The sequence below is a fragment of the Heptranchias perlo genome, chromosome 9 (genome assembly GCF_035084215.1).
Source record: "Heptranchias perlo isolate sHepPer1 chromosome 9, sHepPer1.hap1, whole genome shotgun sequence".
Lineage (NCBI taxonomy): Eukaryota > Metazoa > Chordata > Chondrichthyes > Hexanchiformes > Hexanchidae > Heptranchias > Heptranchias perlo.
Genome location: NC_090333.1, coordinates 20,447,437 through 20,474,287, shown reverse-complemented (window position 1 = coordinate 20,474,287; position 26,851 = coordinate 20,447,437). Strand labels below are relative to the sequence as shown.

Below are 26,851 nucleotides of genomic sequence, written 5' to 3'. Positions count from 1 at the left end.
TCCAGTCACTGCTACCTCCTGACTCGATTCCCCCCCCCCCCTCAAGACCCGATTGCCCCATTTCCAGACCCGGTCACCCCCTTCCTCATTTACCTGAGGGTTACCGCGGCGTCGGGGGTTGTCAATCCCGTTTGCCGGCGAGCTACCTATTGTTCTCCGCAGCATGCCAGTTTGTTGAAAATGAGCCCCAAGGCCCAATATCGGGGGCACCTCGGGCCTCACCTTCAGGAGCAGGGATTGTTCCTCAAGTCCCCCGCGTGCCCATAAATTGGCTCAACTGAATTTGTAGGCCAAGCAATTTCGCTGAAGGCTCCTGGATTTCCACAAAGTTGTACCTGAAAGAATGGGGGGATAAAATTGAAAACTTTTCCTTGAGTTTAATTCTTACTGAAAGTGTAGATAATTGGGCTAATTTTGTGCTCCCAAGCTTCCTTTTTTATATAGTCTTCCTATGGGAACGTGAGATTGAAGAATTAACCGTTTTGTCTCAGCTGCCTCAACAATGTTTTGGCTAACTAAGGAAATGACCTCCATATGTGATATTTAATGAATGTAGAACTTTTTAGTAACCAGCCATCGGTTATTAATTGATGACCTTTTTGTAACATTGCCACAATCATAAATTCTTCTGGATGATCAGGGTTTAAATCCACACTAGATTAAGGAGATGAAAGTTTCCTCCCTTTTTTCTCTTTTCTCCTACCCCCTAATTGAAATGACATTGGTAGTCTCAAAAATGTTAATAGGACAGAAAAAGTACACAACAAAAAGTAATATATAGGAAATTATGTTTAAATAGATTTGTACTAGTAAAATAATATAGTGACAGATGTCATCACCTTTAATGAAATCAGATTCTCAGAACTTCACATTCTCAGAAGTTGCATGTTTCAAAGTATGCATTACCGTAATTTTATTAGTGGGTTATTAATTATAGAAGAAAAGAGCCATTCACAGCTTTTCATTAAAAGAGGCATTTTACCCCATATGTCAGCATTTTTGATTCCCTAAGGTAGCAATGACTTTTTATTTTCCTTCCTGTCTTCACTTTATCTGCTTCCTTGAAAAGAATGGAATTCAAGGTTGCTGAGGTAATTTTTTTTATATCAAAGTTTCTTTCCAACCCTCCTCCCTTTTGCTGCTCCCCTCTTGTTTCATTACAGTTACATGGCACCAGTAATGCTCTATTACCTTGCCCAAGTGACTATTCATCATGTGTGAACCATTCAGGCGAGTCATGAGTTTTCCATCACACTCCTGACGAGCCTTATAGATGTGGTGAGGCCTTGAGGGGTCAGAAGGTGAGCCACTTGTCATAGAGTAGCCAACCTCTACCCTGCTTTTGTACTCACGATGTTGATATGGCTACTGCAGTTCAGCTTGTGGACAATGATGACACACAGGAAGTTAATACAATTGAAGGTCAGGGGAAGGTGGATGGGCTTTCTCTTGTTCGAGATGCTCATTATCTGCCACTTCTGTGGTGTAAATGTTACCTACAACTTGTCAGCCCAAGTCTGGATGTTAATCAGGTCCTGTTATAGGCTGGTATAAGCTATTTCATTATCAAAGGAGTTGTGAATGGAAATGAACGCTCTGAAATCATCAGCAAGCAGCCACATTGCTAACGTTATGACAGGGTAAGTCATTAATGAAGTGGCTGAAGATGGTTGGGCCAAGGATACTTCTGTGAGGAGCTCCTGCATTGCTGTCCTGTGGTTGTAATGACTGACCTCCAACAACAACAGCCAACTTCCTCTGTATCATTTCTCAACTTTTTTCTTGTTTGTTTGTCTTTTTTTCTGTTACCATGTGGGTGTTCAAGAGTCTTTGCAGCAGGTTTTTTTTCACAACATCCCTCATACTACCACAAAGGGTTTCCCCATGGGAATCCTGCTAGATCTCGGCTTATTGGAAGAAGAGGAGGACCAACAGAGGGACACCAGGCATGTCAAGTCACACCAGGGGCTGGTGGGAGGGTCCAAATGTGCTGATGTCATGAAATATCCATACCCATTTTAGCTATGCCCCTGCTACCTAGGCATTAACTCACCATGACCATCGATCAGCCTGAAAGCAGGTCTAATAAAGCCCTCTCTCAGGATTCTCTGTAACTGATCCCCAATCCAGTACAGGCCAGAAGAGATAGCCATTCTACACTGGAGCCCCATGCCTCCATGGTAACGGTCTAAGCACCTGCGGGATAAGCACCAACTGTCCACTCTGACATCTAGGGTTTCGCTGCAGAAGTCCTTGGATTTGCCACATGCTTCTTGGTGGATTGTAATCGTTCACAAGGCAACACATAAGCATTTCATGGACACCTTCACCTGAGCCGTTATCAGCAGAACTTTGTTTGGCACTACCCCTAATGTGAACATTAACACTTGATGCTCAGAAAGAATTCTTCTTCTCGAAGCAGGTCCAATGATCACCAGGTTCATCAACTGAGGCAGAATGCAAGCTGGTACTTCAGACAGTGCATTCCTTCTCTTCCTCCTGTGTCACCACTTTCTATCCCTGATCACAAACACCATAGGCATGATTTTAGCTTGGAGCCAGGAACCCAGCGCGTGCGTAGATATTCACTTGGGGAACCCAGAAATCAAGTTAGTGCGTCGCAATCTGCCATCGCAACTCAATTGAAGGTGAGTATTTGTGCTCCCGCGTTTACCACGTTGCCAGACAGCCAGTTTGACTGGCTGGCTGCCTGTCGGAAGGGAAAGGAGCCACAAATCGGAGAGGAGGGAGGGAGAGAGAGATCGTGGGGCCTGGAAGAAATCTGTGGGGTGGGGGGGCGGGGTGAGGGAAGGAAGAGACATGGACCACATCGGGTGGGCCTTAGAGAAGATCAAGGGGAGGTCCACCATCGGAGAGGGGGTCAGCTGACCGCGGGGGTCCAATCACGCCAGGTAAGCTTGTTGGGCCTGGATGAAGCACTCCTACTCATCCTGGCCCACGTGCAGTGTAATAAAGGCACTGACCCCATGGATCCAGCCCTTCTCCCCGCTTTCACCTGGCGTGAATGTGAAGCGATAGGAAACCCCAAAAAGGTAAGCTCAAATTCTTTTTAAGAATTTTCGCAGATTCAATCATGGCTTTCAAAAGGGAATTGGATAAGTACTTGAAGGGAAAATTTTTTTAGGGCTACGGGGATAGGGCGGGGGAGTGGGACTAGCTGGATTGCTCTTGCATCGAGCCGGCACGGACTTGATGGGCCGAATGGCCTCCTTCCGTGCTGTAACCTTTCTATAATTCTACAATACTAAGTGCAATACCTAGGCTATCATTTTTTTCCTAGAAGCTTGCTGTTACTATATTTCTAAAATCACAGTGCCTACCTTTTAAAGTCCTGCTACAGCACATGATTTCCCAACCTTCAAAGGATGAGCTTCAAATTATAGGCATTTTCTGTGCCTGAAGCTCACCCATAATATTAAAATTAACTTGACCCTGAAAATGTGTGCAAGGTCAGTGTGGTATGGGTCAAGCAGGCGCGGTTTGTCCCCTACTTCTGGTCAGAAAAGCGAAACTATTCTGTCACCATAAAGCAGTGGCCCTGACGATAGTGACTAATCCCTCGCAACAGTTAAAGTGGCACAAATTTTGGTTTTCTTGCAGAAAGGTTTACTGAGGGGTATCTCTCACAGCATTTGAGAATCCAACCCTCCATTATTGATGCTGTGGTAGGAGGAAATGAAGCATTTAGCCTTACGTACTTATTCAGAGTTCCTTTTTGGACCTCCTTGCCATATATCAGTCCTGCAATCTTACGGCACTCCTTTCTCCCTGTTCGGCTCTATTAGTCTCAAACCTCTGACCTTATTTTCTTCATAGCCATTACTGCTGGACCTTTCATTTTTAAGCCATAAATACATAATGTATTGATACTGGTAATTTTGCATCTGCCTCAGAAATTCCTGCCTGAAGTTGCATCTGTTTTCCATTCACAATAAATCACTGTTGTATATCTGAGACCTAAGCAGGGGCTGATAGCAAACTTTATGCCCTAGATGTCAACAAGCTTTGAAGCTTTATATTGTGAGTTATGGTTTCAGAAATCCAAGTAATATGTGCTACTTAAATAGTTGATTATATGAAATATTTATACTAATTTCCTCAGAGCTACTCCCACTCCTCTGCCATAAATTTGCCAGAAGTGTGGCGGAATCGGGGTTTCAGCCGCACTTCCAATGATGTTACGGCGGTGGAGTGGGTCAGCTCTGAAGGAATTCCTGGCTTCAATGTTATTAGATGGTCTTGGCCTACCTTAAAATTGGCCACATCCTGGGTTAAACAAAGGAAGGTCTGCTGGTCAAATATCATCTACGTTGTCTTTGGTTCTTATTTTCACACCATTCTGAAAATCAGGTTTTACAATTCCATTGGTTCTATATTTTGGATGTCAGTTGCTTCAAGGGACTTGCTTGGCAAAATTTGTATTCACTTTATTTGGTTCCTAACCTCTCCTCAGCATTCTTCATATTATTGGCCCAGAATTTGCTGTTAAAATAACGGTGAGGCTAACGGTGCTCACTGTTATTTATGTGCAAATTGCACAGCAACTTCAGGCAAGGGCAGATGCGTAGTTAAATGCGAAAATCCAGAAGTTGCTGTCCGAGATGCGCTGCTCCGACATTATCTTCACAAAAACGGCATCTCGCTGTCAGACTCACCATTGAAATGCATTGAATGGCATGAAGTTCCTGTACTTTTTTTTATTCGTTCATGAGATGTGGGCGTCGCTGGCGAGGCCGGCATTTATTGCCCATCCCTAATTGCCCTGGAGAAGGTGGTGGTGAGCCGCCTTCTTGAACCGCTGCCGTCCATGTGGTGAAGGTTCTCCCACAGTGCTGTTAGGAAGGGAGTTCCAGGACTTTGACCCAGCAGGGTAGATATGAACTAAACTCGCCACACAAAGTTAGGGCTTGTCCATTTCAGTCTAAGTATCCTTTTTAACAATGTGATAAATGTTAATTACAGTCAAACAACCTCTCTGGCACTGAAAATTAACTATTTCAAGAGTGGAGTCTCATTCCTTCAGGTTTTAATTGTTGTTGGAGATTTTTCTTAAATTAAAGTATTTTTTTTTACTTTTTCTTTGTCTCTTTTTTCTCTCTCTTTTAATCCAATCTTTCTTTCCCTCATTTTATTTCTCTTTCTGATTTGACATTGAATTCACTTTTCTAACTTACATTTCCTTGTTCAGACTCTGCACTGTTCATTTAACAATCCTTCGATTTGATTAGTTAAGGAGATACACAATTGCTTGCCTGGTTCACCCAGATCCCAGATCTCGCATTTCCAGCAACGTGCAGTGCACAATATCATGAAGATTAAACAGGCGAGGGCAAGTCTAATTAACGGCGGGAGCCATTCTTTGACCGGCTACAGCAAATTCTGGGTCGTTATATTTTTTTCCAAATGGACAACATCTGTAGATCAGGGAAGAGAGGAACTGTTCTTAAAGAAATAAAAATAATTGTTATTCCGGATAACCTTACTGCATAAGTGAATATAATGCCTTGCTTAAAAACAATAACTTCTCTTACTGCAGTCTAAAAAATTAAATTCTTTAATTAGTATCAAGAAAACAGATATGTTAATTATATACACCCAAAAAAATTGGAAATGCATTATTATAGAATTCTGCTGGTTGTCTATTCTATATGAGGTCCTGTAGAATCCTACACCCTATGTAGAAGTTAAATTGGCATCACCTTTTTTTAAGAAGCCAAGATTTCTATTGATGCTGTAAAACACGAAACCAAATAAGGTACTTCTTAATAAGAAGCAAATTCTGGGGACTATGTTATACTATTGCACTCAAATACCCATTCTTTTTTTAAAGTAAAGGAAGAGTCTTTCTTTGAGCATTATTGTTGTAACTTTGAATTGGTTTTCATTCTTTTTAGAGTTTTAAAGGGATACTGTTGCTTCAAAATCTGATTCAAAAGTATATAAAAGGTTCATTGTATTTGTAAATCAAAGACATTTTTTCAGAAAAAGGTATTTTCATTTCAGCTTTTTCTACATTAATCCACTCAAACATTATTTGTGCATACAGGGTCAAATATATCACATTAAATTTAATAGAAAAATTATATATTGAAAATTATAGCACAAAAATGTTAAATAATAGAGATGACTTCTATAACTGTACCATGTGATTCATGCTAATGTATGGCCTTTCTATCTAGGGAATGCAATAAGACCAATAGCTTTACGAGCAGTATCTGCTATTGGACGGGCTATGCCAGGATTTGCAATCCTAGCTGCTGGAGGAATTGATTCAGCTGAAGCAGGACTACAGTTTTTGAATTGTGGGGCCTCTGTATTGCAGGTAAATTTTGTTTAACCAGAAGAGTCATACAAAACTCTTTCAGCATGTTTACTACTGTGCTTTCAAGCAGCGTATGAGGTGCATTGTCATGCTTTTGAATCTTGGTATTAAGTCACTGGAGAAATCGCTGTAAATACAGCAAATGTAAGGGAGAATTCCATTTGTTCATCAGTTTTCAGGTATTGCAAGCAGAACCGTATCAGGAGAGACTGCCTGTGACTATTTGTCATTAATAAATAGTTTACCCTCTACAATTGCAGCTAACACGAGCAATATTTTTTTCTGTTATGGACTTCCTTTTGGTTTTGAATCTTTTTATACTAAATCAGTTTTGTGTAACTTGCCTAATTGTGCTCCAGGTATACTCAAGTTGGTGAAGATAGGGTTAGCAGGTCTGGGAGACAGTGATTGATTTGTTGGGAACTAGGGGTTCGAAATCAGAGGTGAGAGAGTGATTAAGCAGTTCAGTCATGGCAGAGGTGTCATGACAGATGGTGGGTCATAGTTGAGGTAACTGGGAATTTGAGAGGGAGCTGAGAAAATTTATCCCATGGGCATTCTGTGAGAAAAGTGGAATTGGAGGAGGGTGGGGAAATGTGAGCGCTCAGAGATTGCCTTGTCAATGATCACAAACTTGAATGCACAAAGGCCACAAGAGAGGACAAGGTTGAGAGAATGGCTAAGGATATGGGTGGGGAAGTTTATATGAAAGGTAACATTAAGGAACGACAGGAGAGTGGTGAAGCCGGAAGATGGAGGGCTTGGGAAATTGAGGTTCAGGTTGAAATCATCGAAAATGCAGAAGCTGAGGGAAGAGTGAAAGGAGGACATCTTGGTAAGAATGTTGACATTAGGATTGTGGGAACAATAAATAATGTGGATTTTTAAAAGAGACATGAGGAATGGAAGCGGGCTATAGGTTCAAACTAGTAAAAGACAAGTTTACCAGGAAGTTCTCACGCAAAGAGTGATCAACACATGGAATGGAACTATTGATAAAACAGTGGAGGCAAAAACCCAAGAATCATTTAAGAACCAATTGGATGCTGCGATGGGTGAAGGGCTTTTAGGGTCATTCTGGATGGATGAACGAAGATGGGTTGAATCGCCTTCCATATCCATAATTATGTTATGGTCTTAAACATAGAAACATATAAAATAGGAGCAGGAGTAGGCCATTCGGCCCTTCGAGCCTGCTGCGCATTCAATGTGATCATGGCTGATCCTCTATCTCAATACCATATTCCTGCTCTCTCCCCATACCCCTTGATGCCTTTTGTGTCTAGAAATCTATCCAGCTCCTTCTTAAATATATTCAGTGACTTGGCCTCCACAACCTTCTGTGGTAGAGAATTCCACAGGTTCACCACCCTCTGAGTGAAGAAATTTCTCCTCATCTCAGTCCTAAATATCCTACCCCATGTCCTGAGACTGTGGCCCTTCATTTTGGACCCCCCAGCCAGTGGAAATATCCTCCCTGCATCCAGTCTGTCTAGCCCTGTCAGAATTGTATATGTTTCAATGAGATCCCCTCTCATTCTTCTAAACTCGAGTGAATACAGGCCGAGTCGACCCAATCTTTCATTATACGACAGTCCTGCCATCCCAGGAATCAGTCTGGTGAACCTTCGCTGCACTCCCTCTATGCCAAGTATATCCTTTCTTAGGTAAGGAGACCAAAACTGCACACCATACTCCGGGTGTGATCTCACCAAGGCCCTGTATAACTGCATCCTTGCTCCTGTACTCAAATCCTCTTGCAATGAAGGCCAACCTACCATTTGCCTTCCTAACTGGTTGCTGAACCTACATGTTTGCTTTCAGTGACTGGTGTACAAGGACACCTAGGTCTCTTTGTACATCAACATTTCCCAATCTATCACCATTTAAATAATACTATGCCTTTCTGTTTTTCCTTCCAAAGTGAATAACTTCACTTTTATCCACATTATACTGCATCTGCCATGTATTTGCCCACTCACTCAACTTGTCTAAATCACCTTGAAGCCTCTTTGCATCCTCCTCACAACTCATGGTCCCACCTAGTTTTGTGTCATCAGCAAACTTGGAAATATATGCATTTGGTTCCCTCATCCAAATCATTGATATATATTGTGAATAGCTGCGGCCTAAGCACTGATCCCTGCTGTACCCCACTAGTCACTGCCTGCCACCCTGAAAAAGACCCATTTATTCCTACTCTCTGTTTCCTGTCTGTAAACCAATTTTCAATCCATGCAAATATATTACCACCAATCCCATGTGCTTTAATTTTGCACACTAACCTCTTATGTGGGACTTTATTAAAGGACTTCTGAAAATCCAAATAAACCACATCCACTGGTTCTCCCTTATCTATTCTACGAGTTACATCCTCAAAAAACTCCAGTAGGTTTGTCAGACATGATTTCCCTTTTATAAATCCATGTTGACTTTGTCTAATCCTGTTGATATTTTCTAAGTGTCCTGTTATCACATCCTTTATAATAGACTCTAGCATTTTCCCTACTACTGATGTTAAGCTAACCAGTCTGTAGTTCCCTGTTTTCTCTCACCCTCCTTTTTTAAATAGTGGGGTTACATTTGCCACCCTTCAATCTGCAGGAACTGTTCCATAATCTGTAGAATTTTGGAAGTTGACAACTAATTTATCCACTATTTCCATGGCTACCTCTTTTAGTACTCTGGGATGCAGATTATCAGGCCCTGGGAATTTATCGGCTTTCAGTCCCATTAATTTCTCCAGCACTATTTTTTTTACTAATACTAATTTCCTTTAATTCCTCTTTCTCACTAGTCCCTTGGTTCTCTAGCATTTCTGGGAAGTTTTTTGTGTCCTCTTCCATGAAGACAGAACCAAAGTATTTGTTTAATTGCTCTGCCATTTCCTTGTTCCCAATTATAAATTCTCCCTTTTCTGACTGTAATTCTCCCTTTTCGGTACATTTGTCTTCACTAATCTTTTTCTTTTACATACTTGTAGAAGCTTTTACAGTCCACTTTTATGTTCCTAGCAAGTTTACTCTCATACTTTATTTTTCCCCTTTTAATCAATCTCTTGGTCCTTTTTTGCTGAATTCTAAACTGCTCCCAATCCTCAGGCTTGCTACTTTTTCTGGCAAATTTATATGACTCCTCTTTGGATCTAATACTATCCTTAATTTCTTTTGTTAGCCATGGTTGGGCCGCTTTTCCTTTTGTGTTTTTGTGCCAGAAAGGAATGTATAATTGTTGCAATTCATGCATTCGTTCCTTAAACGTTAGCCATTGCCTATCCACCGTCATGCCTTTTAATGAAGCTTCCCAATCTATCATAACCAACTCACTCCTCGTACCTTCATAGTTTCCTTTGTTTAGATTTAGCACCCTGTTTTCGGATTGGACTACTTCACTTTCCATCTTAATGAAGAATTCTATCATGTTATGGTCACTCTTCCCTGAAGGACCCCACACAACAAGATTATTAATTAACCCCTTCTCATTGCACAATACCCAATCTAGGATCGCCTGTTACCTGGTTGGCTCCTCAACATACTGGTCTAAAAAAACATCTCTTACACACTCCAGGAATTCATCCTCCACAGTATTATTGCTAATTTGGTTTGGCCAGTCTATATGTAGATTGAAGTCACCCATGATTACTGTAGTACACTTGTTACATGCATCTCTAATTTCCTGTTTGATCCCGTCCCCTATATTACCACTGCTGTTTGGAGGCCTATAGTCAACTCCCACCAGTGTTTTCTGCCATTTCCCTCACACTTCAGCTCGAAAAATTTTTGCCCTTTAATTTGCTGGAAGTGCGAGCTGATAATGACGAGGTGAGTGCAATGGGTCTTCCGGGACCTTGGTGACCGACGGGACAACAATCCATCTCCTTAACCAATGAGATTTAAGGATTGAGAAAGAAACGAGGAATGACCGAGACGGAAATAGGGTGAGTTAGAATCAAATCAGGCCAATATTTTTCCTGGTTTTAGAATCAACTCTGTACCCTTATAGTTTGGAGCTTTTGCTTTTCTAAAGTTGCTTAAAACACCTAACAAAACTTTTGTAGGACCTCTAAGAGCAATTATTCCAAAGATCTGATCAGACATATAATCATCAGGTAGAAATGCACTTCAGTGGAACCATTCTCACCAAATAGAAGCTATTTTATAATAGTGTAATAATTGATAGAGGCTGTGGAGTAATCTGTAACCTACTTCACTCCACTCTGTTGGCTAGAATGTAGAACAATAGGCATTCATCAGTGGCAAAAAAAAACAAATAAACTTATAAAGTGTTTTTAAAAGTGACAAAACAGATTTTATCTTAAATGGGATTATGTTGTTTTACGCATATTTGGATTTTATTTAATTTGTTTTACTGGTAGGTGGTTGACAATTTTGAGGCCTGGAATATTGCCAGTTGTCCAAAGATTGATTTCAGTGAACAGACTACATGGCAATTACTGCTGCTGAAGAATTTTTCTTGTTGCTTCTCTTGCAAGGTTTTTTTAATATTTTGTACTTATGGTTGGTGAGGTCGGTTGATATTGCACCTTGTTAGGATCTCTTGTGGGTTGGTAGTTTGGATGTTTTGGCAGAAGTGCTTGGCTGTAACACGATTTCTTGCTAAGGTGATAAGTTGAAAGTACTGTGTTGTTCAGACAGCACCAGGTAACAAAACCACTCTCATAAGGAAAGTCCAGGGGAAATTTACCAATAGATTTTGTTTGTATATCACATTTTACATTCAGGTTCACACTGTTTTTGAGTGGGTTAGTGGGTGGCTTATAAAAAATAAAGAACTATAGCTTTTAGCTTTTCTCACACAATAGTTCTCAAGGATATGGAGGACATTTTATGAGGTGGTCAAATTCTACTTTTGTACATGCACTATAGTGTACAAGAGATGGTCGAAGTTGTGGTTTAGATGCTTGTTTTGGATGCTCCTGGTTGAACCGTGGTTTAAGTTCATTACAAAGAACATACACACCTTTCTTTTAATGAATGACTTTATCAAATTCCACATTATCCTACAAAACAGTTATTATTTATGGTGGTATTCTTATGCATCTTTACTAATTCAGAATACCTTTTCCCTTGGTTAATTCAAACATTGTTTGAATTTAACTGATAGCACTAATAATAGATAGGAGAGAGAGCAAGAGGGGAGAGAGAAAGCCACAGTGATGCAGCAAGAGGAGAACAGAGGCATAAAGAAAGTTAGAATGATAAATAGAGCCACTGAAACAGAGCAAAAGAAAGAAATGAAACAGTTGTTAATCAAAAATAATAAATAGATGGAAACTAAGGTAGCTGTGAAACAGGAATTTAAAGAAAGATGATAAATGGAGTGAAAGAATAAAAAAAAGTGGTGTAGTGAATCTGCATATTGATGCTCCAATGCACTGTGCCATTGAATAGTAGGATGTGGTGGATTTGTGACCTCTGTTCCCTCTAACCACAAGCCACTGGGAGGGGTGCCAATTACAAGCTCGGTACTTAACACATGTAAGGAGGGAGAAAAAGTCATTAACACCTCTTCACAATGCTCTGACAATATTCTATCTATCTTTTCTCTCCCCCTTTCTCTGTCTCCTCCAGTGCTTCCCACTCTCTTTTCCTGTCTCTCTCGTTTCTGCACTTTCCATTCTTTCTCTTTCTCTTCACCCTCATTTTCACTCTGTTTATTCCAGATGGCTCTTTCTTTTTCTCCCTCAGACATTAATACTAGTGCATTGCCCCAGGACCTTAATGGTTTGAAAAACAAGATTCCCACTGTCCCTACCTACTATCTAGGAAACCACAGCCAAGGGAACGGGCTTGGCAGAGTCAGCAGGGAAAGACGACCCTGTTGAGCTTGAGTCTAGGCTGGCGCTGTGAAGAGACATCAGAGGTGTAGAATAAGTGGGAGGCTTTGGTCGCCAGTGAAATACCACTAATCTAACTAGACCTACACGTGTTTGTTTTATATTGTTTAAAATAACATAATTTACTGTGGCAGCGTCACATAAGAGGATGTATTACAGGGATATTTTATATGGGAACCTATTACTAGGACAGTTACTACACTGTGTATATAATAATGAGTTTTGCAGTCACTCTTAGTATATCTCCCAAGAATTCTAAACTATTTTGTTGCATTCATTGATGCGGTTAACCTTTTAATGTTACACAAAAATCTTCCAATCTAGTTTTCTAAATAAAAGATTAAAAGTAAATTACACTGTTTAAAAATGTAGAACAATGAAATTAGATTGCAAAGCAATTGAAGATTCATGATGTAGAATATGTTTAAAACATGGTGGCAGTGGTTACTTGCTTACTCAAAATATATATTTGAAAGTTGTATCGTTATTTCCGCAGCTGAGTCAAACCAAGATTCACTGTAAGATAAGCAAGTTGCCATATGGGTAAATGTTAGAATTTTATCACTGTAAAAATCCTTTGAGATTCAAGCAAGTAAAAGCAGCGAATACCTTAAAGGAGTTCAAATCAATGTGGTGCCACAGTTGTAGACCAGATGAAAGCGACTGATGTTAGAATTGCCTGAAAACTACTAAGAAATTCTCACTTCGATTTATTTTGGTATTCAGTTACATTAGTACTAAATGTGTTGTGTAAGAAGTCCACCTTTGATGTTTTTGTGCAGAAGCGATTTGAAGCACAGGCAGACATACCAACTGAGGTCATAGCAGACTGTTTAACTAGTTTATTATGCTAGCATAAGAAGATGCTCTTATTAGCAGATCAACTTGAAAAGAGAGAAAATCCAAAGTAATGAATTGTATAAAAAAAACTGGTATAACGTAAGAGAATTTTCACAACAATGACCAAAATGTAATTATCTTGTACTACTTACATTTATAATGTGCAAAACAATTGCTACTTGCAGAATTTGTCTCTCAAAGATTTTCATTGTGTCTATGTATTAAGCCTAATTTAGGCAGAATATGTAAGGTACTTAGAAATGCAGACCTAAAATATTAATTCATCTTATGGATGAAGCAAGTTTAACATGTAACTAACTTTAAATGTGGTGTCCAGAGAGGTGGAGTAATATTCATTATAACGAGTACTGTGATATGCTCTCCTGGCTAGGAATATATATTGGTAATTCATGTGCATTACCACCCCCCCCCCAACTTTCTTCACGATTTCCATCCATAAATTACAGGATGGAAAAATGTAGGAGATATGCATACAAATTCCTGATATGTGCTCCCGGGGGTTGAGCGTCCACACTGGGAGTGTGCATTCGTAAAATTTACCTCAGTATTTCTTAAGTAGAAATAAGCAGAGAATGTATAGGATAAATTTTGCAAGACTCTGTTGCCGGCATGAAACCTTGCCGCCCAGGACTGTTGTAAGATTGAGTACGATGGTTCATGCATCCAATGCGCAGTGTGTCTCATTTTGTGGTGAACAAATTTGGGACTTTTATTAGCCACACCACCAACCAGCATAGGACTGATCAGAGCTTTGAAAATTATGATAATGGATTCCATGCCGAATTTCATTTCAGAGTTTTCACTCTTGGTTGTAAAGTTTAATTTATTTTTTAATTACCAGCTTGTTACATCTCCATTGCTGCCTATTGCCGTATATGCCACACTTTTAACACTGCAAGACTTTTAGTTACCACACCTTTTTCTGCAACCTTTTCACTTGCAGCAAACAAAGTTTTCAGCATACGAAGTCATTTGGGGGCTCTGATCCTGCTCCACAGTTTGAAGGAGAAAGATGAATAAAGAGGGGACAAGAAAGGCAATGCCATTGCACCTCAGCCGTTTTGTATGCATCCATCATTATTCTAGGACCCGTGTTTACAGATCCAGCAGACCAACTTGGGCATCTCAGAGGAGACCTGCCCTTGGCACCTCTGCTTTCACAAGGAAGGCTGTACTGAGCTCATGCCACCTGCTCCAGACTGAGTTTCAGAGACCTTTGACAACAGGGATGGCTCTTCCCATAACTGTGAAGGTCACCACTGCATTAATGAAACAAGATCCTTCCAAGCCTCCACAGGGGACATATGCCGGATCAGTCAATCTGCTATTGAAAGATGCATCAAGCAAATGACAGCTGGGGCATTACATTCCCCAGGGATAGGACACATCAACTGGATAGGGTGCAGAACTTTTACTGGGTGGCAGAGTTCCCAAAAGCATAGGACATCATAGATGGTGCCCATGTGACCATCCAGGCTTTTCCTATGAACCCCAAGGGCTACTTGAACAGAAAGGCTTTACATTCCATCAGTGCACAGGTTGTGTCAGCCCACAGAAACATAACCGTGCAAGTCAATGTCCGATACCCTGGAAGCATTCATTATGGCTTCACAGCATTCATGAGAGAACCGGTGCCTGGGCTTTGGCCCTATGTCTTTGAGGGCTCCCCAGCAGATAGCTATGGATTTGCCATTTGCTCCAAGGTGCACAGCAGTTGTGTGATTCTGCCATGCATTGCTACGAAGGTATTGACACTGCACCACTGCAAATTCTCTGAAAATCCTTGCGGGGTGTTGATTACATTCTCAAAAAATGTCATGAAGGCCTTTTGCTCATCCAACAACTCCTTTCTGAAGGCAAGCCCAGTTGTGTACCAGTCCCTAAGTCATGCAACTAATGAATGCCTAGGGCTGCTACTGTAGCCATCTGCTTCTGTTCATCTGCTGCCACCTCCACTTGCTCCTTCTCACTTGTGCTTCAGCTGGTGCCCCCTCTTCAAACTGAGTGTCTAAATGCCCCAGGGTGCTTTGATGTGCCTTAGTACCTGCATCGTGTGGAGTGTCTGATGCCACATGCTATGAAGTGCTAAGTTCCTTGGCGCTACCTGGGCCTGCCAACATTTTTTGGGAAGATCCTATAAAAAGAATAAAGGCAGGTGTGTTAATATAGTGTCAGGAGAGAATGTCTTCTAACAGATAAGATGCCAAGATATTGTGAAAATATGTCTCTGTATAACTAAGTGAATGAAACAATGAGACCGATAAAATCATGATGCTTGCAAGGCATCAAGTTGCCAAACTCTCCCACCCACACTCCTTTGATGGACTTGGGCCCAGAGATTTCAAAAGCAATGTCCCTGAAGTGAGACAGTTGTTTAAGGTCTGAAAGTCTTCCTCCAATCTGTTTTTTATCCCCCAATGATTATTTGATGCCTTCTGAAAGCACACACAAAACATACAAACATTGGACTTTACAAGAACTGCTGGTCAACAGCCCCTGTGTCCAGCCTACATTCCTTGCTGCAAGAGTCAATTATAATACAGCATGCACATAGTTTCTGGTGACATTGTTGGTTCAGGACACACCTTACAAGATTTATGTGTGGCAGTACAAGCTATTTAAGTACACAAAATGTACCCTACAGCTACCTTGACATGAAAAGCTGAAAGATTGTCTCCATAGTTCATATGCTATCTCCCTTAGGATGACCCAGATTAAAAGCAGTGTTGGTGCCATGCAGGCTATGGATCAATAGTAACAGTCTGCCAAATCCAGGCAGACTCACCTTTGCACTCCTCCCAATGCCTGAACGTTTCCTGTTCATTTGCTCCCAGCTCCACTGGACCTGGAAGACTGCATTAATTTTGTCTGCAACATTCATCCAGGAATTTTGGGGTTCAGCTTTTACTGCACCAAGCATGGGCACCCTGTTTTGCAGTACCTCCTGCAGCTGGACATCTAAACATCATCTTCAAATAGGGACGATTTATCCACATTTCTCCTCACATTGTTGTGTTTGCTTGCGAGAATTTTTTGCCATTATAAAATACCTTCCTCTTTAATGACAAGCAACAGCCTTTAACAGCCTCACCAGATACCCTGTGCCCAGCCAACTGTACTGCTTCCTGCACTCATTGAGCTGAAGCTTATCATAATGAATAGCAGGGTCTGATCATGAAATATTTGTCAAGGTCTCACTCTTCTTGCTATTAGTTTGATCTCGGTCACACTCCCAGTGGTCCTGCCAGTAATTTTGCTATGATCACAAAATTGGGGTGAATATTAATAATTGTAAGGGCCGATTTTCCAAGTTCACCAGTAAGAAGCCTCGTGTGCCACCATGCATATTGGGAAGTCACAAGCACGCTGCATTATGGATGGAAAATCAAGGGCAGTGCAGTCCTGATTCCCAATATGTATCCCCGTGACTCATTATAATAGATACCTACTGGTATTCACTGAGTTCAGGGAGCTGTTATGTCTGAATAACCACTTATATTGGTGTGGTAATAATTAGCTAGAATAGACACACCAGAATATTCCGTCAAAGAGTAACTAAAGCAATAAAAGAGAGACCTCGGAGTGTAATTGCCCCATCAGGGTGCCATCTAGTGTTCAGTTAACAGTATGCCAGTACTATACATATTAGGAGCAATGTGAGTGACTGGGCATCTGAAATCTGGTTACGGCAGCACCTCTTAAAAGGCTGCTGCTTACAAGTAAAGGGGAGGAAATTTTATGATGGCAAAAAAAAGTCTTGCAAACAAAGCTCCCTGTCAGCAACACAAACTCAGAAAATTGGCCTTACACTATTACATATCCTGGTCATAGTGCCTCATTGTTTACATGTGAATACATTTATTTGTTTTGCAGATACAGGTTACTGTTCTCAATTTAAATACTTTTACCAACACAATTTGGTTGCATTAAACTGTTGTTATTGTTCTACATAGAATTTTGTTTTTGTAAAGTTGTGCTTATAGTTTTAAAAATATTTACCTCTCTGAGGAACAAAGCTCTAGTTTTTGAATAACATTTCTAGTAAGTTGTTTTCTCATAAATATGTTGTGATATTGAATAAAATGATACACATCTTACTTTCAGACAAAAAATTGCATTATTTTTAGGCTTGTTGTACAAATGCTGCTGTAAGTTCTTCAAAGGTTTAAGACACCCTATTTCTTGTTCTCTAAATACTGCATCTACAGAATGCTGCACAGATGCAGGCTTTCAGAAGTAAACAACAGTCTAAAGATGCAAGCAAAACCATATTTGATTAATGCTGTTTGATTTAGTTAAAACCTAAATCATAGACATCAGAAACACTTAGCCAACCTCAAAACTGCATGTGACAGCAGCTCCCACTTATGTGCCTTGCATACAAATTAAGTTACATCAAATGATTTTATGTATAACCTCTAACACCTTTGTTATTCATAATGTATCATCTATTACAGACAGATATGGATTTTTGGTGGAGATGTAGTAAAGAGAGGAAGGTTAGATAGAGATAAATAGTATTTAATGTGGAATTAGTTACCGACTATTTGCAATTTGCCTTTTCAAACTTGTTGCAAAAATAATTCATTATCCCATCTTTGAAGTTTTGCAGATGTCCTGTGGCTTAATTTTATTCATTTCTAACTGAATGAGATACATTAACTTAAAATAGTTGAGCATTGGACAGAATCATCCCCTACAAATAGTAATAAAGTATAGGGCAGAAGAAAATCAATTTGCTTTGTTTATGATGGAAAATTGAGTACAAATTAGTAAGCTTTTAGCATGATTAGTTTTATATAAAAACGTATTTGACTTGCTATGCAATGCAAAGTGGAAAGACACTCAATGCTCACATAGGGAGCAATAGTGCGATGGAAAGCGTTAGTGGACACAGAAGCCTGGGATCTACTCCACATCCCACAATGCAGGCCAGATACATTTTGTGCACTGAGAACTTATGCCCGGATCTTGCGCAAGGCTCACAAAGCCCCAGGTTTCATGCTGAGAGAGAAACCCCATTTGCACCTGAACAGTGCTGCAGATGCTTAGTGCCCATTGGAAACAGATGCTTCAAGGGAGACTTTTGCAAAAATATATTGCTGAATGGCCCCCTTCTGAACATAGGGCCACCCTTCATGCAGGATTTTCTTCTGCATGGACTCCAGTGTCCAATCTGTGAATTGGGCCATCCTAGAGCTATTTTAAAAAAAGACACAATTTTAAGGACAGCCAAAAGCCCTTGAACAGCTGCGGGCATCCATTAGTCCTGTGCCCACGACCTTGCCACTTTCCTAACACATCACATGCTAGGTATTGGGAGCACCATCGAAATATTTAAATTGGCTGACCTCATGTTGTGGGATGAAGTCTGCTGCAGTCCATAGGTGCCGCTAGCACCTGAAGTACATTATTTACCCCATGGAATTAATGAAAAGTTAAAGTATAGGCAAGCTAATATAAACTGAAATGGCATATCTATGGTTATTAAGGACACATCATCATTGACATAACAGAACTAAAGTAGAAAATGAGGTTAAATAACAAAGAATATGAAGAGAAATGTCAAGTATTTCTAAAAATATAGCAAGCAGGTAAAGATGGAACTGGTGGGGCCATTGAAAGATTCAAAAGATGATATAATATTAAGCGACCAAGAAATAGGAAATGCACAAAATGAATTCTTCTTTTCTGTGTTCATAAAGGAGACCATGGACAATTCTCCCAGTGCTGAAACTGAATGTTGGAAAAAGAAAAAGTACTTTTCCTTTTTCCGAAAGGGGCCGATGGGCCGAATGGCCTCCTTCTGTGCCATAAATTTTCTATATTTCTGTTTCCACTAAAAGGAATAGAAATTTCAGATAAAGTGGTTGCTGATAGGGTGAGGATGTTAAAGAAAGACGAGGCACCAGGGCTGCATGTATTTCATCCAAGGGTATTTAACGAAGTGGCCAGCGAAGTTGGTCACATCCATGCCACTATCTTTAGGGAACCATTAGAAATGGGAGTAGTGCTCACAGTTTAGAAAGTAGCTAATGTAACAATGACAATGCAAATTCTGTGGACATGATACTTAGATTTCAGCAAGGCTTTTAATACTGTTCCACACAAGCAATAATTCCACAAGGTAGCAAGACACAGAACAGGATGCAAAGGTCTGAGATGGATTGAAAATTGGCTAAATCAGAGAAAGAAAAAGGTTGTTGTGAATGGAGATGCATTGACATGGCAAGTGGTCACTCGTGGAGTGTCACAAGGATCAGTGCTGGGGCCATTGCAATTTACAAAGTAGATAAATGATTTAGAGCTGGGGCAAGAAACAAAAATTGCCTAAGTTTGCAGATGACACCCAATTTTACTGTGTGGGGGAGGCAAAACAAGAGACAAAAGGCAAGCCAAATACAAAGAGATTTGTTGGGTTGAAAAGGTGGCTGATCAATAGCAAATGGCATTTAATATGGACTATGAAAGAGAAATAAACAATGGGAGTACAAACTAAATGGTTCCAGGATACAAGACAAGACACATTAGGGATCTGGGGCTTTGGTAGATAGTTCAATAAAATTAACAGTATGGGCTCGATTTTAGGGTCGGGTTACCTGCGGGTTTCCAGCGGGGGGGCCCCGAAAATCCCGATCTCCGATCACGTGACCGGATTCGGACGAAATCCCGGCCACTTCCGGGTACCGCGCTGACGTGCGGGGCTGCGCGCGAAAGCCCCGCTGGTGGGAATCCCGCAGGCAATTAAAGCCAGCGGGGTTCCACTTGAGAGCACTTAACTTGCTCGTTGTGGTCAGTTAATGAGCTGAAGCAGCTGTCAAAAGAGGAAGTGTGGGATTTTACGTTCAAAGCAGTCAGTTTCCCACACTGGGGGAAACAGGACCCTTCAAACCAGGCGTGTTGCAGCCAGCAGCCTGTGGCAGGTGCCAAGGTGCGCTCCACGGGGGAGAGCCCTCACCCACGCAGGAGGCCACCTCGTCACATAGGGCAACCCCTGCCCCCCACCACCCCCCGGCCAAGCCAGAGGACAGACCGACACGAAACCGCAGCCCCAGTCCGAGGACCCACACACCTACCCTGCACAACCCCTCAGACCAACACCTGCCAGTTGGGTGGTGTGTGGACACCCTCGGAGGACGAAGAGCATGACCAGCACCAGCAGCCTCGCAGTCCACGCCGTCCGCCGCAGAGACGTGGATCCCCCCAACACGGTGTGGTTGCACGCCCACCTGCACAGCAGGAGGGAGGGCTACCGCAGAGAGAGACGCGTCGCAGAGGGCACTACCCTCGCCACAGGGTCCACAGACCGAGGCGCAGCTCCCCGGACCTCTCCGAGCAGCAGTGCACAGGGAGGCGCAGATTCGCTCGACATGTAGTCGTGGAGATCTGCAGCCTCTTTCATGCCGAGCTGCTCCTGGCTGGCCCCAGCACCAACTGCTTACCTGTCGCTGGCAAAGTCACCACTGTTCTCCACACGTTCTCCTCCGCATCCTTCCAGGGTGCAGCCGGCTACACCGCCGATGACTCTCAGTCGTCTGCGCGGACGAGCCCTGCAAATACACCTGCACCTACTCTGCAGTAACACGATGGGTGGCATCAGTGGTGGGTCCTCATAGTGATACCCAGGAGCGGGCATTATTGGACACAATGGACAGGATTCGCGGAGACATGGCAGTGGTGGTGTCAATATAATGTGTGCTGTTTGTGGCTCTGAAATTCAATATGGGTAACACCCATGACAAACCCTCAGACACCCTTGTGCACCCCCTTCATGCTGACGAGACGTTTGCCTTACCCTGCCTACTGCACATATGTGATGCATGCCCTGTGGCTGCAGCACAGGTGGTGGCAGGTTGAGTGAGGCTGGCCGTGAGGGAGATGCACGAGAGGTTGAGTATGGGATGGAGCCATGAGATTGTATGAGGATTGGGTCGCGTGTTAGTGGCAGGATGAGTACTGGCGAGGTGAGTAGGTGGAGGTAAGATGAGGATGGGGTGTGAGTGGGCATGAAGGGTGATGTGACAGAATAGTGTTGGCGGTGCCGAAGGAGATTTGGGGTGGGGGCAGTGTTGTGGCAGACGGAGTGTAGGGGAAAGACTTCGTGTTCTCACTGTGGCTGACCTACTGCGGTCATTGCAGCGCCTCCTGCACTGTATGCAGGTGGGCCATATGTTGGTGGCGCAGGTGACCCCCTCTGCCACCTCGAGCCAGGCCTTCTTGGTGGCAGAGGCAGGCCGCTTCCTCCCGCCCGCCGGGGGGAAGATCTGTGTCCTCCCCCTCCTCCTCACCCCATCTGATGATACCTGGGGTGAGGCATCATTAAACTGGGAGCAGCCTTCCCCCTGGGCTGCTCCATGCTGCAATTTGTCCCATTGGTTGCAGCATCTGTCAGTGGAGGACTGCCCCTTTAACTAGAGAGCCTCCAGCTGACAGATCGTACTGCGCATGCGCAGCCCGACCGACGCGCAGGCCAGCGCCGTGGACCCCGGAGGAGCAGGTAATTGGATCCTATTAGTGGATTGCCTGCTACGATCGCGTGGGCAACCCACTAATTTCGCCGTTCGCGTTTTCGACGCTCCCGGAGGACCACCCGCTGGGAACCCGCAGGCCTGCTAAATTCGAGCCCTATATGTCTGAAGCAGGAGTAAGGAAAGCTAAACAGACCTTGGGACAATTAGCCAGAGGGATAAATTGTGAACTTGCTCCTAGTGGTTCGCCGGCGATATGAAAGCTTTGAATTAAAGGGCCATTGCACACTGTAATCAGAGAAATCATTGAAAAAGCGCCAACTTGCTTATCTGCCCAGCTGAAAAGTAACTAATTATGCTATCAAACAGGTATGCTTAAAAATATAGGTCTAAACTAAGTTTTAACAGTGCAGATAGTCTTAATGATTGCCAAACAACTAAAAATTAACTTTTAAAAATGTGAAGTCTCATAATACTCCTTATTTTAATAGTTTTTGGTCTTTAAAAAAAATTTAAAAATTTAAAAATTTTTTTTTACTTTTCCCTTCTGTCTCTTTAATTTAATTCAACTATTTCTTTGGCTTTTTAATTTTAAAAAATTAACATTTTTATTTAGTGATATACAGAATACTAACTTTAAATGAATGAAGTCTGCTTGCCTGTTTGAGCAATGCAGCCTGAGTCTGTGGGCATGACTTCTCTTTCTGACAGATTTTGTGGGTGTGTCTTCTCCTCACAGACGTTTCCAGCCGCGAGGCAACTCACGCTGCTCAGAGGCTGCGTTGATAGCGCACATTTTGTTTAAAGTTCAAATTCAAGCAATTTGATGCCACAGAGCCCGCAGTAGGTATTTTCGTTAATTAAATTCGCAGGAGCGTTGCCTCACCGCTCTGCGCAATTTCTGGCAAATTATCTTAAACTTAGAGGAAGGAAGGTGCATACACAGTTGAGATTTAACTACTTTACACTGAGGGTGGTGAATGTGTGGAATGAACTGCCTAGTGAGTTAATGGAGGGAGATAATGTGGAAAAATTAAGGAAGAGTTGGAAGAGTGCGCAATTGAGAGCTATTAGTTTTTGAACGGGCCAGATGGATTGTAAAGTCTTGTATTTTCCTATGTTCCTATGGCATCCCAGTTTATTTCAGTATGTTTTTATAAGTGATGATAATGATAACCTTTAAAGCAAATCAGAACATCATTTCATAAAGCTGCATTTACAAATAGCTTCAGAGTATAATGGGTACAATAAGTGGATTTGAAAAGGTCAAAATTTAAGTGGACCTGCAGGATTTTCAGATAGAACAAGGGTTTGGTTCATCATTCTACACCCTCATTAAGGATCCTTTTCCTCAACAGCTAAAATAGTATATCTGAAAATATATATTGTCAACAAATAAAAGTAACAGTATACATAATGTTAAAATAACTTGTGTACTTATAGGTATGCAGTGCTGTTCAGAATCAGGACTTCACATTAATTGATGATTACTGCACAGGATTGAAGGCGTTGTTGTATTTAAAAAGCATTGAGGAGCTGCAAAACTGGGACGGACAGAGCCCACCAACAATGTCTCACCAGAAAGGAAAACCTGTACCTAAAATTCCTGGTATAGTAGGACAGGTATGAATCTTTTGAATTCCTTCTATCGTTCCTTCCTTTCTCTCTCTCTCTCTCTCTCTCTCTGCCTCTGTCTCCATCTTTTTTGTAAATCTTTAGGAGTGTTATGAATGAACCGGATTTTATACGTAGGTCTGTGGTGGATGGGGGAAGATGATGTGGAGGGAAACACTATTATTACATGGACCAAGATGGTGTGCATGTTCTAATTCCCCACTATTTCACTTCCAGATCCCCTGTGTGCCTGTGTTAACTGTAATTATATAGGGTTTTAGTAAAACATTCAGCCTTAATATTGCACTACCACATTCATATATACAGCTTAATGCATAACACAACAAAAATTACAATGTTCATGTTAGAATTATTTAATATTTATTGACTAGCTTTAACAATCATGAATAGTATTACATACCAACTGATCAGTTGAAATTCCATTGAGCGCTATTTTTGACATACTGGTTAAGAAGTTTGTGAATAAATTCATAAAATAGAGCAGAAAGTAATTTTACACAAGCAGACTAACTGGTGTGCTAAAAATAGCACTCATTGAAGTTTCAACTCCTTAATGTCTACCATATATTAAATAGAGCCTAAACAATGGCTGGAAGTAACAAGGCAGTTACATAACTTGGCTGTGTGAATGTTAATATACAAAACCTTAACATGTTTGCAGGCAATTCCTTCCATTTAAAACAAACAGGTTTGTGCCTCTGTTAAAATAGTGAAGAAAGGATTTGTACATGAATGTATCAACCCGTTATTATTACTAATCTTTGCCCAGTGTAGTTTTAAGATCTTCAGGGATTAGGATGATATGAACTGCAAGAGCAAACCTTGAGCCATTTATAAATATCATCCAAACAAGAATATGTTAACAGCCTTGAACATACTCTTAAGCAATGTTTATTTTCAATACTATGCTATCTGTAATTATCTATTGTTTAAATTTTTCAGAGGCTTTGTTGTTAGATTTCTTGGCCCCAAAAAATCCATGGTCCTTCTAGGGATTCTCATTGTAACCTCAGTCCATCACTAGGGTATGAAACTGGGGCAGGACCCAGAAACACCAGGTCCCAGCCTTAAAATCAGGAATTCTGCATGACCTGCTGAATGCAGCCTCAGCCTGCTCCAAACACGGCCATCAGCATAGGAAGGGATAGCATCGGGACAGGACTAGCTACGTGTGGAGTTCCCACTTTTCTAATCCTCAGTAGGTCCCCGTATAGCATTGGTGGAGGTACACCTAGTCAGACCAGGTGTACTTTGCTGACAACCAGCAGTCCAATTTCGAACCCAACATTCCTGGATAGATTAGAACACTTCTTATTCCTGCTGTCAGTATTGCATTCTGCACTTTGACAAAAAACAACAATCCTCCATTTATGTTGCATCTTCAACATAGACAATGGCTCTTTAAAGGGGAGAAAAACAAACACTGAGCACAAATAGGTGAGTTAGGAGAGGTGACCAAAGTCAAGTCAAATAGGCACAGAGAGAAAAGAAAGATTATTACCACAAATGGCTGTTGAAGCTGAATCAATCATAACATTTAAGAGGGAATTGGATCAAAACTTGAAGAAAAATGCAGAAGGGTATTGGGAAAGATTAGAGAGAAATGGTATTTTAAAAATTATGTTCTTCGGATGTGGGCAACACTGGCAGGGCAATATTCATTGTCTATCCCTCATTGCCCTGAGAGCATTAAGAGTAAATCATATAGTGTGGTTCTGATGTCATGTGTACGCCAGACTGTTAAGAGTGGATGGTTCCTTCCCTGAAGGACATTAGTGAACCAGTTGGGCTTTTATGATAATCTGGCAGATTTTATGGCCATTTTATCTGATACCAACACAGAAAATCACCAGATTTATTGAATTCAGTTTGACAACTTCCAATGGGGGGATTTAAACTAGTGGCCTCTGGGTTGCTAGCCCAGTACCACCATACCCCCAGAGTAGATAGCTGCAATGTGGAGCTAGTACTGGCATAGGCATGACGGGTCAAATGACCTCATCCTATTCAGACATTTCTATGATTCTGTGATTAAACCCATCAAGCTGATTTTAGAGAGTTAGAGCAAAATACATTTCTGGACCAAGGAGTGCCTTCATTCAGTACTTTAGTCTCCCTGAAGGGTTTAATGAAAACATATTAAAATGGATCTATAATTCGATATATAACATAGAATTCAGTCTCAATAGCCTTTAATGTAACCTCAACCACAGCTCCTTCTTCAGATTTCTAGCAGTCACATTGCAAGCCCAGGACACACATATAGACCCTTTTAGTGATGCATGAAGTGCCAAAGCACTTGAGCTACCGAACTTCACACACCCTGCCGTTAAGTTCTCAATAGTTTTGTAAACTAAACCTTTACTCTTTGGGCTCGATTCTCACACCCCCGAGCGGGTGTGTTCATGGCGGGGGGGCTGCGAAAATCGGGGATTCCTGGGGTGGGTCCGGAGCCCGGCTCCAACCTACCCACTTCCGGGTTCCCCAGTGACGCGCTGACATGCGCGTGCAGCCCCCGCATGTGGGACTCCCGCCGGCAATTAAAGCCAGCGGGGTGCCACTTGAAGTAATTAACCAGGTACTTCAGGTCGTTTACAGACCTGATTGACCTGATATTTTAGGAGGGGTGGGATTTTCAGATCAACTGGGACTGTTTGCCATACTGGGGGAAACACTCCCAGTTGAAATGGACGTGTTGCAGCCATCAGCCTGTGGCAGCTGCAAAAGTCCATTTGACGGGGGCTGGGGGGAGACCCTCACTCATTGCAGGAGGCCACTCTGTCAGTTTGTACAAAGTTTGGCCTCCACCACCCTCCTCCTAACAATAAAATTCACAAACTTGCACACTTACCCAGGTGTCTAGACACATTTACCTACCTTGCGGACCCCCTCAAATGTACATCTTCTGAATGGGGGCCGCTGTAGCTACAGTCATGACCTCCTCGGAGGACGAACAGCATCACCAGCCTCGCCGGCCACGCCATCCACCTCTGACACGTGGAGCCCCACAACACAGTGCTGTGACACATCCACCTGCACAGCAGGAGGGAGGGCAACGGCAGAGAGAGATACGTAGCAGAAGGCACTACCCTCGCCACAGGGCCTACAGACCGAGGCTCAGCTTCCTGGACCTCTCTGAGCAGCAGTGCACACGGAGGCTCAGAGTCACTCGACATGTAGTCGTGGACATCTGCAGCCTCCTTCATGCCGAGCTGCTCCCGGCTGGCCCGAGCAACATCTTCTTACCTGTCACTGTCAAAGTCACCACTGCCCTCAACAACTTCTCCTCCGCATCCTTCCAGGGTGCATCCGGGGACATCGCCGACGTCTCTCAGTCGTCTGCACAAAAGAGCCCTGCAAATACACCTACACCCATTCTGCAGTGACACAATGGGTGGCATCAGTTGTGGGTCTTCATAGTGATCCTCAGGAAAGAGCATTATTGCACAAACCAGACAAGATTCGCAAAGACGTGGCAGTAGTGGTGACAATATAATATGTTATGTGAGTTGATCAGAAATTAAATGTAATAAAAACCATGACAAGCCCTCAAACACCCTTGTGCATTCCCTTCATGCTCACGACACGTTTGCCTTACGTTTCCTACTGCACATATGTGATGCATGCCCTGTGGCTGCAGCACAGGTAGTGGCAGGTTGAGTGAGGCTGGCTGTAAAGAGATGCATG

The 26,851-nt window shown here is 42.2% G+C and overlaps 1 protein-coding gene across 2 annotated transcripts in view; it reads left to right on the top strand.

Moving 5' to 3' along the window:
* LOC137325178 (dihydropyrimidine dehydrogenase [NADP(+)]-like) overlaps positions 1-26,851 on the top strand; it is a 598,790-nt gene that overhangs the window by 491,404 nt on the left and 80,535 nt on the right. For both annotated transcript variants that reach the window (XM_067989971.1, XM_067989972.1), the window contains exons 19-20: positions 6,201-6,343; positions 22,973-23,152. In XM_067989971.1, the coding sequence (XP_067846072.1) occupies positions 6,201-6,343; positions 22,973-23,152 (323 nt within the window). The remainder of the gene's footprint in view (positions 1-6,200; positions 6,344-22,972; positions 23,153-26,851) is intronic.